General features: G+C 34.4%; 1 protein-coding gene across 1 annotated transcript in view; it reads right to left on the reverse strand.

The window, feature by feature from the left end:
* Positions 1-15,517, reverse strand: part of HGF (hepatocyte growth factor) — a 69,935-nt gene that overhangs the window by 25,721 nt on the left and 28,697 nt on the right. Inside the window, exons 8-9 of the mRNA XM_057731795.1 lie at positions 3,406-3,580; positions 135-262 (exon numbers count right to left, since the gene is read on the reverse strand). Coding sequence (XP_057587778.1) covers positions 135-262; positions 3,406-3,580 — 303 coding nt within the window. The remainder of the gene's footprint in view (positions 1-134; positions 263-3,405; positions 3,581-15,517) is intronic.

Genomic DNA, 15,517 nt, shown 5'->3' on the forward strand with positions numbered 1-15,517 from the left:
TCCAACTTCGGACTTGGTGATTTTGTTTGCTAACAGTGCAGCAAGAAATAAGTCTTCTGCTGTAAAATGTGTACTCCCTTTAGGCATTTCCACTAAATTTAATCATGCCCACACTGCAAAATGTCAGCTATTACCTTGTCCACTTGACACGTCACATTTAGGAATTTGGGAGCAGTAGCCAACTCGGATGTTTGGATCAGTGGTAAAACACCACGGTGACTCAGCCCCATCTGGATTTCGGCAATAATTTTCTCTTAGGTCCCTATTGAGAATAAGCGTGTTAATGTAAATTGCCAGGGTTTCTTACATTGGTGAAGTCAGTCTTATTACATTTCTAGAATCCCAGAATGTATGCATTCTATAAATAGAGCTCTATGTTTTAGATTTAGGATAGTTATGACAATTTAGAATTCAGTATACACAACTGACACTGCCCACATTACTGAAATAAACACTGTCGGATTTCACAGCATTTACTTTTTCCACAGACCTGGGGAAGAAAAAGAATTTGACACAAGCACCACTGCTTCATGAAAGAGAGAGATAGTACCACTTTATTCTTTTCACTCATTTTCAAGACTTGGACTCTCAACTGTTACAATTTTTAAAAACTGTTCTGTTACTTATTATGTATTCATGGGCTGTATGTAATGCAGAAACATTCTCTTCCGCAGAAGAAAGGCTATTATAATTAATAGCCTTTACTTACTCTTGTTTAAAAATGAAGTTCCACCTATTCAAACATTTGCCACAAAAAACATGATAGGTATTTCTTCTTTAAATTCTGCATGTATTTGTTTTATTTAATTCACTGCATAGATTTCTTTTAATTACAAAGTAGTTCTTTCTTAATTTAGAGACATTACCCAAAATCTTTATATTTCTATAAAATTAAGGCCTAATTACAATATAGAAAACCCAACTATAAAAAGAGTTGTTAATATAGTATATGTACTTCCTTTATTTTACCAATGATAGACATTTAGAGTTCACAATAAGGAAAAAGTCTAGACTAATATTCTCTGTATGTAAAAGGATTCTACCTTAATACAAGGTTCACATTAAATAAAATGTGGAATTTATTATTTGCTCTCCTGATAACGCTTCTAATTTGAAGAGAGCATGTACCTTCTTTTCACAGATCTCTGCTAATTAACAAAATTAATATTCAATCTATTGGAAGGTACATTTTTCATTTCACTTAGACTCAATTAAAAATACCGCATTTTTATTACTATCAAAATTTATCATTAGAAACTAGAAAGTTTTTAAAGAAGAAGCTTTAGTTTGGTTATAAAATCAACTAGTAATTGTTTATCTAGCCAAAATAGGTTCTGACACAAACTGTGTTACTTAAGGTTGTGAGAACCTTGAATGCCAATAGATAAGGCCATTGTATAGCAAATGTTATTTATAACCCATAATCAAGCCTTTACCTTTCTTATAAAATTGTAGAATTATTAACTGCAAAGATTAAAAAAAATTTTTCTTTCTTCTAAACAATTTATGCTCATGCTTAAAAAAAATTACGTAGGTACAAAATATGTACAATTTCATATAAAGTGTACAGAAATTTGCAATTTTAGATAATTGCTTAGTTAAATCGAGTTGCTAATTTAAGGCAAGATAATTAAACAGAGATCTAAGGCTGTCAAAAATCTTAGTCTAGGCCCACTTTTATAATCTCTATCTAGAAGCACCTCATTCATCTAGGTTAAGCAAGAATGAAGGTCAAGGTTTGCTCAAATATTTTTTCTAAGTTTTTTCTCTTCACTTGAAGAAAGAATTGTTTACAACTATTAAAACAAATTCAAGATTATATGATTCAGGTACATCCATCACAGGCAGTATTGTTCAGTTATAGTGTTTTAATGATCGTCATTTGTAAGGAGTCTCAGTACTGGGGCAAATAGTGTTTAGTACAACCAGAGACCCCTGACAGTACTTCGTTTTCTTCTAGCCCACAAACAGTAAAGGCATCAGTACTCTGTGAGAAATGTTGAGTCAGATTTTATCAGTTTTATAACACAGCTCACTTTTTGTTTGTTGATATTTATGTTTGGTTATCTTGACCAAATAACCAATTTTTTAAAATGGCTTAAATAACATGTAATAGCTAAACTTTTGATCATTTTTAATTGTGAAATGTGTGGATTCAATTTCTATAATTATTCTCTTTTTTCTTATAGATGAGGTTTATTTGAGTGTTTACACATACACAATCTCCTGCTTGAGTAATACCAGTCATTAGAAGTTAACAAAAAGTGTTCACGGCACTGACACTGTCTCCTTTGTCTCTCTTAACTGTTCTTTCCTCATTTTCTTTGCTCTCCCTACTTTATGTTTATTTCTGTGGTGTGAAACATATGGGTCAAAAATAGAGAGTGAGTTGCTCTGAAGAAAATGAGGGAAATAAATCCAGAGTGGCAGCTATAAATTTGTTATAATAAAATAATTTAAAAAACATAACAGATGAATATTTACTATCTAAGCAAAAAATTCTGAATTGGCTTTAAAATTTTTAAAAATAAAATAAAAAAAACTATATCCCCTCTCCAGTGGATGGGTCAACTATTACTCATGGTTCTCCATCTTGAAATGTTAAGCTCTCTTATTAAAAGCCAATTACATAAAGCCAATATATGTTATTTATAGGTGCTATTTCAGCAAAGCCACTATGAATGACGTGTGTTATAAATTTTAAAAGCAATCATTTTGTGTTCCTAATAACAAGTTGGACAATTTAAAAACACATGGCATTCTGGCTGTCTCTCTAACGAAAGTAAAGTGGTGAAGAAAAGCAGTCATGGAGAAGAACGTAACAACGATACAATTGATAAGCAAGGGCGGTTTCTTCAGTTTGGTTCATCTAAACAATTGTTTTACTTCCCCATGATTTAGTGAAAATTTACAAACAATAAAAAACATTCATTTAAAATTTTAAAAATAATTTTTTTCAAGGCTGAAAGCTCATCAGTTTATAATGTTGACTGAAATTAAGGTATGCCTTGTAATCTCCCCTAAAGTTAATATGAACATTTAAGAAGGCACCAACTTGAAACTTGCCTGGTTATCATTACCACTAATTGGTTTATTAAATAGATCTGCAAGAATAAAGCCATGATCAGAAACCTAGGGATGTGTTTCCCAAAGCATGGATGGTACATTAACCATCTGATTCAGAATCACCAACAGTGCTTGTTAAAATGTATTATTTGAGGTCCAAATTTCAGACCTGAGGAATCAAATTCTCTGGGTGGATGTATCTGCCTTTTAATTGCTCAATTTTCCCTAGGCACACTAAAGTTTAAGGATCACTAATACAGAAATTAGTAAAAAGCAACCATTCTGCCTCATTACCCCCAGGGCCTACTGAAATTTATAATACTTCCCTAATTTACTCACTTGCACTTGAAATTTTCAGGCGTTATATCATGTTGGTGAGGATATTGGGAATCCCAACGCTGACAGGGAATTCCATTCCAAATGGTATTGATGGTGCCTCGGTAACCTTCTCCTTGACCTTGAATGCATTCAGTTGTTTCCATAGGGACATCCGTGTCATTCATAGTACTGTGAGCTATTGATAAAAAGAAATATAAATTTAAATACAATATTTCAATCTGTCATCTGCTTCTTAGAGTTCCCTTGCATTTTATTAGCAGGGTTTTCTGTCACATAAGTTTTCATAATAATTGAATGGAATACAAAATTTTATTTATCGTTACTACTGTCTCACTCAACTGAAAGGAGGAATTAACATGGTGGACTCAACCATGGAATTTCTCTGCTTAAAAAAGAATATTCTGGCTTGACTTTATCTAGGTCTGTTTAAACGAAAAAGCATCCTTTAATAATATTTAAATTTCCTGGATCTGTCTACTCATTTATTAACATTAGATGTAAAATCTCTCTATAATGTTTAAGTATTGCATATATCTTTTTTTAAACATCACTAATCTTGCTTTTGAAATTGGAAAACATCTATGTGTGACCAAACATTTTAACACTGTGCTGTAAGTTTGACCATAAAGAAAAGTAAGAAAAAGAAGATTAATGGTAGTCTAGAGAGCAGTTGTTTTTTAAAAAATCAGTTTATCACTATTACTATCTCCATTCCAATTCATTTCATTTAAACACTAAATCAGTTTATTCTTGAAAAATTCTTTAAAGGCATTTTACTTCCATATGTCAATATAACTTATACATGCTAAATATACAGTATTTCTGAAATGACTATACAATTATTCCTAAAATTAGTTTGCTTAAATACATACAATGTTGGTGATGGTATTAACCATGGTTTTCCTCTAAAATGATAAACATATTCTTTGTTGATATGTTACATTTTTCTTTTTAATCAGCTTGTTGACATTTAAAAAATATTACTTGATTCTAGGCAGATTTATTTCTTGTCTTTTTCCTAGTCCAACTGCTGGGCTTACCATACTTCATGAAGATCCTGAAAATCCCACTGAAAAAATTTTTAAAGTACAAAATTAAATTTACCACAACTTGAACTGTCTCTTTTGTCTTAAGGTTTACTTGCTTGCACAAAATATAACTCAAAACATTCTGGAGGAACTAAATTTCATATACCTCCTTAAAACATGCATGAAAATGTTTATGCTTTCATATAAACTCCCCGGTTACCTTTATAACCTCAGTAGTTAATCAAGATGCCTCTGGATAAAACTCAAGTTGAGACCTTCTATGATAGTTTAAGAAGTGAATAAATGTCTTTGATTCATTCATTCTGGAATTCAATGTATCAGTTCTCCAAAGAAGAGGTCAGAATTAGACATGCCTTCAGAGGCTAAGGATGTCTACAAAAGTGTTCCATATTCTTTTAAAGCGGCTCTTTAACTTCATTTTAAATCTTTCTTTCTTTCTTTCTTTTTCTTTCTTTCTTTCTTTCTTTCTTTCTTTCTTTCTTTCTTTCTTTCTTTCTTTTTCTTTCTTTTTCTTTTTTTCTTATACATGATTACTGCCTTATGTGGCTGAATGCTTTATTTCATTGAGTTCCATGCAACAAAGTAGAGCCTAAGTTTGGAGTTATTCTATGAAGTTTTGTGGAAAAAAGGAAGATTAATTAATGACTATCCCAACCACTAGAATATTTTATATACAGATTTCCACAAATTGCTTTTTTAATAATTCTTCTTTTTGGAAAAAAAAAAACTCTTCTTCAGCTCATCTTAAAGTGTTTTTATTTCTTATATGTGTACTGTAAGGAATAGAAATGCAGCTCCAAAATATCCTAAATTAAAAGGAAATTCAAATGGACATGAGAAAAATGTCCAGAGATTGACCCTTAAAATGGTCATTGAGAGTTGATGGCTTAGAGAATTAATATATATTGATATATTGATTCAGGAAGAATAAAAATTTTGAGAAATGACTTGTAGAGAAGAAGCTTGTGCTGTTGAACCAAGTTCATTATGATTTTAATATTACCTGAAGTTCTTCGATGAAATAGAAAATAAGATGGATTTAATAGGTTCTGAGGATTAGAACTATATTTCATGAAAATAAATACTATTAAGCTATTTTTCTGATGATTTAAGTCAATTGTTAAATGATTTGAGGAGACTGAGAATGTGTGGGAAGTCTTTAAAGGGCAACAACTCTAAAACAGGAAAAGGTCAAGCTCATACTGATATATATCATATCTAGTTATAAAACTATCATGTGAAAGAAGACAAAAATGAATGTGTCCAGGAATCTCTCGATTCATTAGCTTAACATTTTGTAAAGAAAATTTTGATTCCCCCACTTCTTATGCACAAGCTCCTGGGCAGCAAACTTGTGACCTCAGTCAGGACTCAGAATACTTATAATGGGAAGAAGGTCACAGTTAGGGAAGCCAGAGCAAAAACACTTCCACTAATCTTCTCACAGACTTCATAGCCTGACTTGGGTACTACAGCTCTCTTACTTTCCTAGTTATTTGTGTGTGTTTTGTTTTATTTGTGTATTACTGACCCATTCTTCTCAGTATTACTTTGGCACTGGGAACTTGTAACCAAAGAATCTAGTTTTGATGAGTCAGCCAGGGCCACCCTTGGCTAGATATGGGCCTATCACATCTAACTGAGTACCTAGTTCAAGGCTAAACCCATCAGAGATTAACACACTCTGCTCCTTGGACTCTACTATGATTTTCCAGACATCAACCTAAACAATGAAAAAAGAGGAACTATAAAATTTAAAAGCTAGTAGAAAAATATTTTTCTAATTTGAGGGTAAAGTTTTCAAATTTTAAGAGTACCTGTGAAAAGAAATGTCTATATTACAACACCTTCAGTCAAAGAAAAGACTACCTGTATCTACTCTTCTCAGTAGAATGGATACTACTACTGCTGATTGAAGCATTAAAATTGCAATGGCAAGTTCAGAGATGTGAATTATTATACTAACTTTGCACCTCAACTGCAGGGGTTCCCAGCAAGATTTATTTAAAGAATATTTCACTTTAAAAGTAGCTATCATAAAATCTTCATTTGAACAATTATGTTGAATATTTTTTCTGAACTTTCATTATTATATTCTAAAATATGATATAAACTTATTTTTAGTTACTAAATATTCACTAAAAGACTATGTAAGTTAAAATGGTTAGATAAAAACCAAAATTTTGGATTTGGATTAAAGAATTTGGATTATTTACCCTGAGAAAACCATAACTCAAAAAGATGCATGTACCACAGTGTTCACTGCAGCACTATTTACAATAGCCAGGACATGGTAGTAACCTAAATGTCCATCGACAGATGAATGGATAAAGAAGATGTGGCACGTGTATACAATGGAATATTAATCAGACATAAAAAGAAATGAAATTGAGTTATTTGAAGTGAGGTGGATGGACCTAGAGTCTGTCATACAGAGTGAAATAAGTCAAAAAGAGAAAAACAAATACCATATACTAATGCATATATATGGAATCTAGAAAAATAGTACTGATGAACCTAGTCGCAGGGCAGAAATAGAGATGCAGACATAGAGAACAGACTTGAGGACGCAGTGGGAGAAAAGGAAGCTGGGACGTAGTGATACAGTAGCATTGATATATATATACTAACAAATGTAAAATAGATAACTGGGGGAAGCTACCTGCTGTATAGCACAGGGAGATCAGCTTGGTGCTTTGTGATGACCTAGAGGAGTAGGGGTGGGGGAGTGGGAGGGATGCTCAAGAGGGAGGGGATAGGTGGATATATGCATAAATATAGCTGATTCACTTTGTTGTACAACAGAAACGAACACAACATTGTAAAGCAATTATACTCCAATAAAAATATATTAAAAAAATTGGATTTGGATTAAATAATTTGGATTATTTAACAGATCCTAATTTGGAAGTGGAAACTAGAACATTTAGAAATTTAAAAAATTACAGAATACATAGAATTACTGCACATTAATAAAAATACAATATTGTACACAATAAATATAACTTTTTGTTAGGCCATGCTATAAACAATGTTTGTATCTCCCTCAAATTCGTATGTTGAAATCCTAATCCCCACATTACAGTATCAGGAGGTGGACCTGTGGTAAATGTTTAGGTTATAAGGGCATCTCACAAATGGAATTAGCACCCTTATAAAAGAGACCCTGCAGAGCTCCCTTGCTGCTTCTGTCTTATGAGGACACCGGGAGAAATCAGCCATCTATGAACCAGGAATGAGGCCCTCCCCAGATACCAAACCTGCTGGCACCTTGTTCTTGGATTTTGCAGCCTCCAGATCTATGAGAGATATATTTCTGTTATTTAGAATCCACCCAGTCTATGGTATTGTGTTACAGCAGTCTGAACTGACTAAGTCAGGTCCTATCAAGATGTAAAGAATCTGACAATTTTACTTATTCTTGTGTTTTAACTCAGTGGAAATATTTCTTATGATTTTAACTACAAACTAGCAGTATTCACATAATATTTTTCTTTATTTAAAAAGTACCCTCTGAAGTTAGTGCATCTGCATTTATCCCATTTCAGCTGCTAGAAATGACCCCATAAACAAAAGCTACATAATTCTGCTGGCAATGTATAGAATAAATAATATAGGCAAGTAAAGGTATATTAGTACAACAAGGTAACTACATAGTTTTCATCAATTAGTAAGAGTTATTGTGAGACTTCATGCAGCTGTTTAATAAATATTGTCTGATGGGGACCATGATGAATGATTTGCCCATAGACCATTTAACTATAATATAAATGTTTGATCTTTGCCACCTACATGAATACTTATGCTTTAAACACAAGGAATTATTCCTGAAGTATAATAAAATAGACTCCTTCAGCTGTCCTACTATATAAACATCAAAGCTTGGTGCAAAAACCAAACAAATGTTTCATGCCAATTGATTTGGAAAGGGCTATTAAATGTTGGGAAAGCTATTCCTTTGGACTTAATACTTAAACAGAGCCCTGAATAAGGGAAGGCTTTGAAGAGTCTCCAGTGGCTTAGCGAAGTGCTAAAGAAGCACAGAAACATCCCCAATATCAGCTGAAGGTTATCAAGTTTAGACAAAGCAACATGTTTTTAAAATACCGCATCCCCACATCCACAAATGTTTTTGCAAGTATGTCTACCAAGCTCACACTGATAATACCAGGAACTCTTCTGAGAGTTCCTCACAAATAAAACATTTTGCCAGGCGTGTCAGCAGTGGTCACCCTTTGGAAGCAGATGCAGAGATATTTATATTATCTTCAGTGGCCTATGAGTGAAGGAATGTTTTTCTTTGCTGACTGACACACAGTTTTCTATTTGGAAATGCTTTAAGGAAAACAACATTTGCTTTTGAAATTTTTTTACTGTCCTGTTAGAACATGACCAAATACAATGAGTGCCTTTTGGAACATTAATTTCACTTTGCTGGTGTGGATGTGCTATGATCTGATTGCTATACTGTTTGGTAGGAAACGTTAAGGTTTGAATAGATTTTTGGAGAGAATGAACAGTAACTATCATATAATTGTTGGGAAAACCCTCTTGCTCCTGAAAAGAAAGAAACCAATAGAACAAAACAACTCATAATAAACTGATGCTTTTTCTCTGTGAAAGCTGAGCCAGATCCTTGCAGAGAGACCACAAGGCCCTGACAGAAGTCTGTGAATGGCAACTGGAGAATATGAGTGTGAGTGTACACGTATATTACAGAAAACCACACCCAGGGCTCTATAAGCTTTACATTGACAATAAGTAAATCCTTACATTTACAGTCCCCTTAACTCTCCAGAAAATCTGGATTTCTTAGTGGTGACAAGCTATTGCAGTTCTTTTGCCTGTAGCTAAGAACAAGTTGCTGCTTCATAGGTCACTGGGCAAATACCTGATTATTCTTGGAATAATTCAACCCAACCAGCTTCTTATTCCCAGCTACTAAAGAGCAACTGAAATGTAGGATTTACTTTATCATGGTCCCTGGATATTTAGAACAGTGTAAAGCTACTCTCTAGTCAACAGACTTGTGCTCTTTGGGCCACAAAGGGCAGGATTAGGTTCAATGTAAATTTAAAGAGCTTCTTATTTTAAAATTGACGTGGGAAAATAGTATAAAGACCTCCAAAGCACAAACCTCAAATTGCTTGCACGTTTTCTTTCCATGTGGACCTGGGATTCCTGTCTGAAACTTTCCCCTGGACTTTATCCAAATCTTTCCTGGTATAAAATGCTCAAGAGACAAGACTTTCATGAAAGATCTTCAATTCTATACTATTATTCCTTAGAAGATGACTTGGAAAAGACCTCCAATACAAGATCTTTCCCTTGAGAAAGGATATTGATAGCATTGCTTTTTCCTGACACAGAATACAATAAGAGGATTATATTTCTAAGAATCTCTGTTCTGGCCTTGAATGAATTAATTAAGTTTAGAGAAATAATCAGCTTTCTTTAAGAAAGAAAATAATTTGCTAAAGTTATTTTCCCAACACACAAAGACATTGAATTTTAAAAGGTTACATATTCCTGTAAAATGATGCCAATGTACGTTAATTACTAGGAGGAAGAATTCTTTTAATTTAGTACCAATGGCAACATATTTTCTCAAGCCGCCATAAAAAAATAAGACTGAGTGGCTTAAACAACAGTAATATATTTTCTCAAAATTCTGACAGCAGTAAAGTCCAAGATTAAGGTGTCAGCCAGTGGTTCCTGGTGAGAGTTCTCTTCCTGGCTTATAGATGTAGGTGTAGACATACCTTTTTGCTATGTCCTCATGTGGCAGAGAGAGAGAGAGAGATCATTCTCACCCTCTGCTTATAAGACCAAAAATCCTATTGGATTAGGACCCTGCCATTATACTTCATTACCCTTAATCATCTCCTAAAAGCCCTACTCCAAGTGCATTAAGGGTTTAGACTTCAACATTTGAATTTAGGGTGGGGGAGCACAATTCAGTCCATAATGGTAATTTTGATAGAAATCTTAGCTATCGAAGATCTGCCCAGGCCACACTTCTGCAGTGGGGAGCTGTTCAACAGGTATAAAGTTTCGGTTATGCGAGATGAGTAAGTTTTAGAGATCTGCTATACGGCATAGTAGCTATAGTTAACAATACTGTGTTGTATACTAAACAGTTGTTAAGAGAGTACAGCTGAAGTTTTGTTCTTACCACACAACACACACACAGAGGCGAGGGGGACAGGAGGAAACTCTCGAAGGTGATGAATATGGTTGTTATCTTGATTGTGGAGATGGATTCATGGGTGTGTGCATATGTTCAAAGTTATCAAATTGTGTCCATTAAATATGTGATGTTTTTAAATATCATACCTCAATAAAGCTCTTAAAAATATAAAATGGTTCGGACCCTTACATATCTAGAATTTTAAAAAATAAGAAGGAAAAGAAAGAGGAGGTGAAAAACAAGGTTAAAACCTGACAAGATTTGTTTAATTTGTTGAAGGAAAAGCCATCAAGACAACGGGCAACAAAGGCAACAAAACTAGCTCAGGGAGGCATGAAACCTGACAATGAGATGCGGTGATGAGAAGAAGGCATGAAGCAAATCTTCCTGATTGGCAATGACTGGGAAAAGCCAAGTTTTCATATGAAAATCAAGAAGCATAGAAGAAATTCCAGGAGACACTAAAAGAAAATGAAAAACTACCACTGACTAGGAAGGGAACAGTCATTCATTCAACAAAGACTTGTCAAACTCCTGTCCCAAGCAAGGCAATGTGGTAAGTCTATGGGATACAAAAAAAGGACATGGTCCTTACTCCGTTGGAGCTTACAAATTTTGGTAGAGAGAGCTATTAACTTCAAAATAACTTCAAAAATAAGTGTAAAAACTGAACTCTGAGAAGTACATGGATGGAGAGGTTTATGTTGCTATAAATATGCAATAAGGAATTTGACCCAGTCAGGGAAGTCAAATGAAGAAATAACTGACTTGAAATTTGAACAAGTTGCCAAACTAGGTGAGGAAGGAAGAGAATATTTTTCAGGAAGAGGAGATGGTAGGGGTGAAGGAACTATAATGAAAATATGGAAAATATGAGGTATAGGAAGAAAACTAGTCTGGCTGGAACAGAGAGAATGGAGAGATATGTATATGAGGCTAGAGATATGGGTGGAGGAGTAAAAGATGGTTTTGTTTTGTCTGTGTCCTAAGATCAAAGGAAATGATTGAAGAGTTTTAAACTGGTATGTGTGTATGTGTGTGGTGTGCTAGGCATAGGGAATGACATACTCAGATTTTTTAAAATACTCTATTTGCAGTGTGGGGAAGGGGTTGGAGGGGAAAGCTGGTGAACCTGGATATAGCTCCACTCAGAAGGCCACCCAAATATTCAAGATGAAAAATACTGCTGTCTAGGGTAAAGGAGACAGTGATGAAGTGAAATAGAGATTTGAGAGGTACATAGAAAATAAAATTGACAGGTCTTGATGGATCAAATGTGAGGAGTAAAGGAAAGAGCATGTTGAGGATTCTTCTAGGCTTTTGGATTTTAAACTGTGCAAATGGTATCAATCATGCAAAAGAGAGCTTGAAAAGCAAATTAGAACACCCTACAGGATAAATGAAGAAAATCAGAGAAAAAGATAATAAAAGAAGTTTCCAACCAGGCAAGTTGCGGGTGGTAAAAGGTGGGGAACAATTGGAACAGCAAACAGGTATATCCTAGTTAGTGTACTTTAATGGGACATCAGCCTTACATGTCTGATATGTAGCAAAAAAGTTGTTCTCAGAGGGGTACCTGGGGCTCCAGAGATCTTTTCAGGGATCTAGAAGGTCAAAACTGTTTTCATAACAATGCTAAGATGTCACTTGTCCTTTTTACAGTGGAACTGCCAGGTGCACTTGATGTATGATATCCCAAAAGACTGAATGCAGAAGCAAATATGAAACAGCGCCTTCTAAGTAAGGTAACATTAAAGACATTTACAAAAAAATCTAAAAGAGTTATTGTCTTCCCTATTTTTCTGAAAAAAAAATTTTCTTTTAAAATATGTTATATTTAACAACCAATGAGCTTATTATGCTTTAATGAATTAATAAGCGTTTTTTTTAATTTGTGTTTTAATTTCCAATACAGTAGATATTGATTCATGTAACCCATGCAGACAACTTGGGGTTCTCAGTAATGTGTAAAGATATCTTCAGTCCAAGTGACTTAAACAATCAACGGGGTATCTAAGCGACATCAACCACAACAAGATAAGGAACATTAACCACGAGTTAGCTTTTCAGTTGTCAAAGAGCTACTAAAGTTCACTTCAGAGAAGTACAGTTAGTCCCAACAAATATTATTATTCCTCTCTGAAAAGCAGTGAACTAATGTATGGAACAAATTCTTATTCAGAACATGAAGTTATTATTATAGGAGAAAACCATAAAAAGTCAGTACTTCATTTAAGCACTACATGGGACTTCCAATCTTGCTATATGTTTGCAGTGTCTTAAAATTCCATATTCTTGGAAGCCTGTTAAAAGCTACATAGCCAGAATATGTGTGGGCTGCTGCCATCTGGGGAGACATCACCTTCTGAAGAATACAGTGTGAAGGAGGACTGAGAAGGCCTGTCCCAGAACACCCTGGTACACATTTGTCAGGTGCTGAGCAACGTTCATCCTTCACTTTCAGTGATACACTGATTGTAAGATTAGAAAGTTGGAAGCAAAGTGACAAGTATAAATTTGTAGTTCAGCTTTTTAACAAAAAAAATTGAGAGCAATATTCAAAACCTTGGCTCTGGTGTAAATATCCCAGTGTCAAGGCAATGTCAGCTTTTACCTTACTAGTTCATGCTAAAATCTGAAATTTCAGTTTTATCATAGATCTTGGTCTGTTTTGTTCACTTCTATATCCTCAGCATCTAGAAGAGCAGGTGACGTATAAGAGCTACTCAGTAAATATTTGTTTAATGAATTCTATAGAAAGGGGGCAAAAACCCCTCCTTACGCTCTCTCTGTGCTTCCTGGGATTGCTGCTATGTACAAGGCTCTTGCTATCACTGTTCACTCATGACTTTGCATGACCTTCAGGGAAGACTGGGCTTAGATGTGCTTAGAGCACAGGCATGAAGCAACTGCATCTCAGTATAAGCAGAACCAAACTTATTATCTTTCTCCTCAAGTGTACACCTCTCTTAAATATGCATCATCTACCCAATAACTTAGGGAAAAATTTTAGACTTTACTTCTTCCCTATCTCGTTCCCCACTTCATCCAATTCATCATTATATATGCGACATTCTAACTCTTGAATATTGTTCACATCCTCTTCAACTTGTTCTCGTCACTGCTTACTGCCTTAGTTCACATTCTCTTTATTTCTTACTGGCCTCTTAAAATCAGTTCTTATCTCCCAATTCCTCCCACCCCACCCCTTTCCCTTGGGATTGACACATATATATTATTGATACTATGTATAAACTAGACAACTGATGGGAACCTACTGTATAGCACAGGGAACTCTACTTAATTTGGTGTCCTGTCCTAAATGGGAGGGAAGTCCAAAAGGGAGGGGATGTATGTATATGTGTGGCTGATTCATTTTGCTGTGTAGTAGAAGCTAACACAACATTGTAAAGCAACTATACTCCAATTTAAAAAATAAATTAAAAAATTAAAAATATTTTTTAAAAATCAGCTCTTATCAGACCCATCTGCCTCCTTGCTCAGCCCCCTCCATGCTAATTACCCAGAATATATAGTAATTCTTCTGGATCAGTAGTCTTCAAATGTTGTTGGTTTTTTTGTTTTTGTTTTTTGCTCCTGTTACTAAAATAATTTTGAAAAATTATTTGTATTCCTTCTCATGTTTTTCAGTTGACATTTACATTTTTATGCTGTTTAAATAGCTGCAAAATATGTGATTTCTAGCATGTTTTAACTATTGACAGTTTTAAAATGAAAAATTTTATATCACTCTTTTGAATGGATTTCATGGACTATAAATACCATGGTGATTTGATACTTACCTTTTTCTGGATAAAATGTACATTATCAAGTTCTTTTTCTCCTTCAATCATTTTTCCATTCCACTTTACCCACAGAATGTTATTTTAGTGTAATGTATTTTATTTTATGTTGGAGAGTCTTTTATTCCTCACCCCTCATACTTTCCTGAAAGATTTTTATATACTTAAAGTTTCTTTAATTTCTCAAGACTATAAAATTCTAAGAGATAAAGACACACTATACTAAACACATGCACAGGCACAAACACACAAATATACATATATACACATGTATTTGTATACCTATTATGGATAGAGTTGTATAATTATAAGCAGTACATAAATGATAAACTGCATGAATATATAGTATTTTCAAAGGTCTCTTTGTTTAGCGTCCCCAAGGTTTTTACATCCCAGGACAATGCACCACATTAATATTCAGGAAGGATTGGCAGTTTCCCTTTTTTTCAGTAAAGTAGCAAAGGGCAGTTGTCACTGGGCAGGTAGGATGTTGAACTTGACTGACTCCTTGAGAACACATGCATCTCAAGCAGAAGACTGTGGGAAAGAATTTGTATGGAAAAACTGGAGGTGGAATTTGAGCCCTTTAACCTATCCATGCCCATAAACCCCTAGGACACTCTTTGTGTTCCCCTGGGTTTCATGGAAACCAATTTGGAAGCTACTGTTCTAGATCACAGATCAGATAAGACCACTCTCCCTGCTTAATTTTTCAATGTTTCTCATGGCAACTGGATGGGCTCCTCTTGGATCCTACTCCATCTGCCTCACAACAATCTTATTTTTCTCATCTTCTTCTGTTCTTCTGTTTCTACCCCATCCCTACTCATATCGACCTAATTATCATATCTTGAATATTGCAGTGCTGCTCCACCCATCATGTCTTTGCACACCTTTCTCACTGACCTACCTAATCACAGGCATTTTGTAGAACTGAAATAAGGATTATTGATAGTAGATGGAAAGAACCTTTCTGTAGATGTTTCATAAACTGTAGCAATTATAATTTTCTTATACAGTTATTGTGTAAGAAAACAAGAATTTTAAAACCCCCCCTCAACTTTAGAGAA

This window comes from Hippopotamus amphibius, chromosome 4 (assembly GCF_030028045.1).
Source record: "Hippopotamus amphibius kiboko isolate mHipAmp2 chromosome 4, mHipAmp2.hap2, whole genome shotgun sequence".
Lineage (NCBI taxonomy): Eukaryota > Metazoa > Chordata > Mammalia > Artiodactyla > Hippopotamidae > Hippopotamus > Hippopotamus amphibius.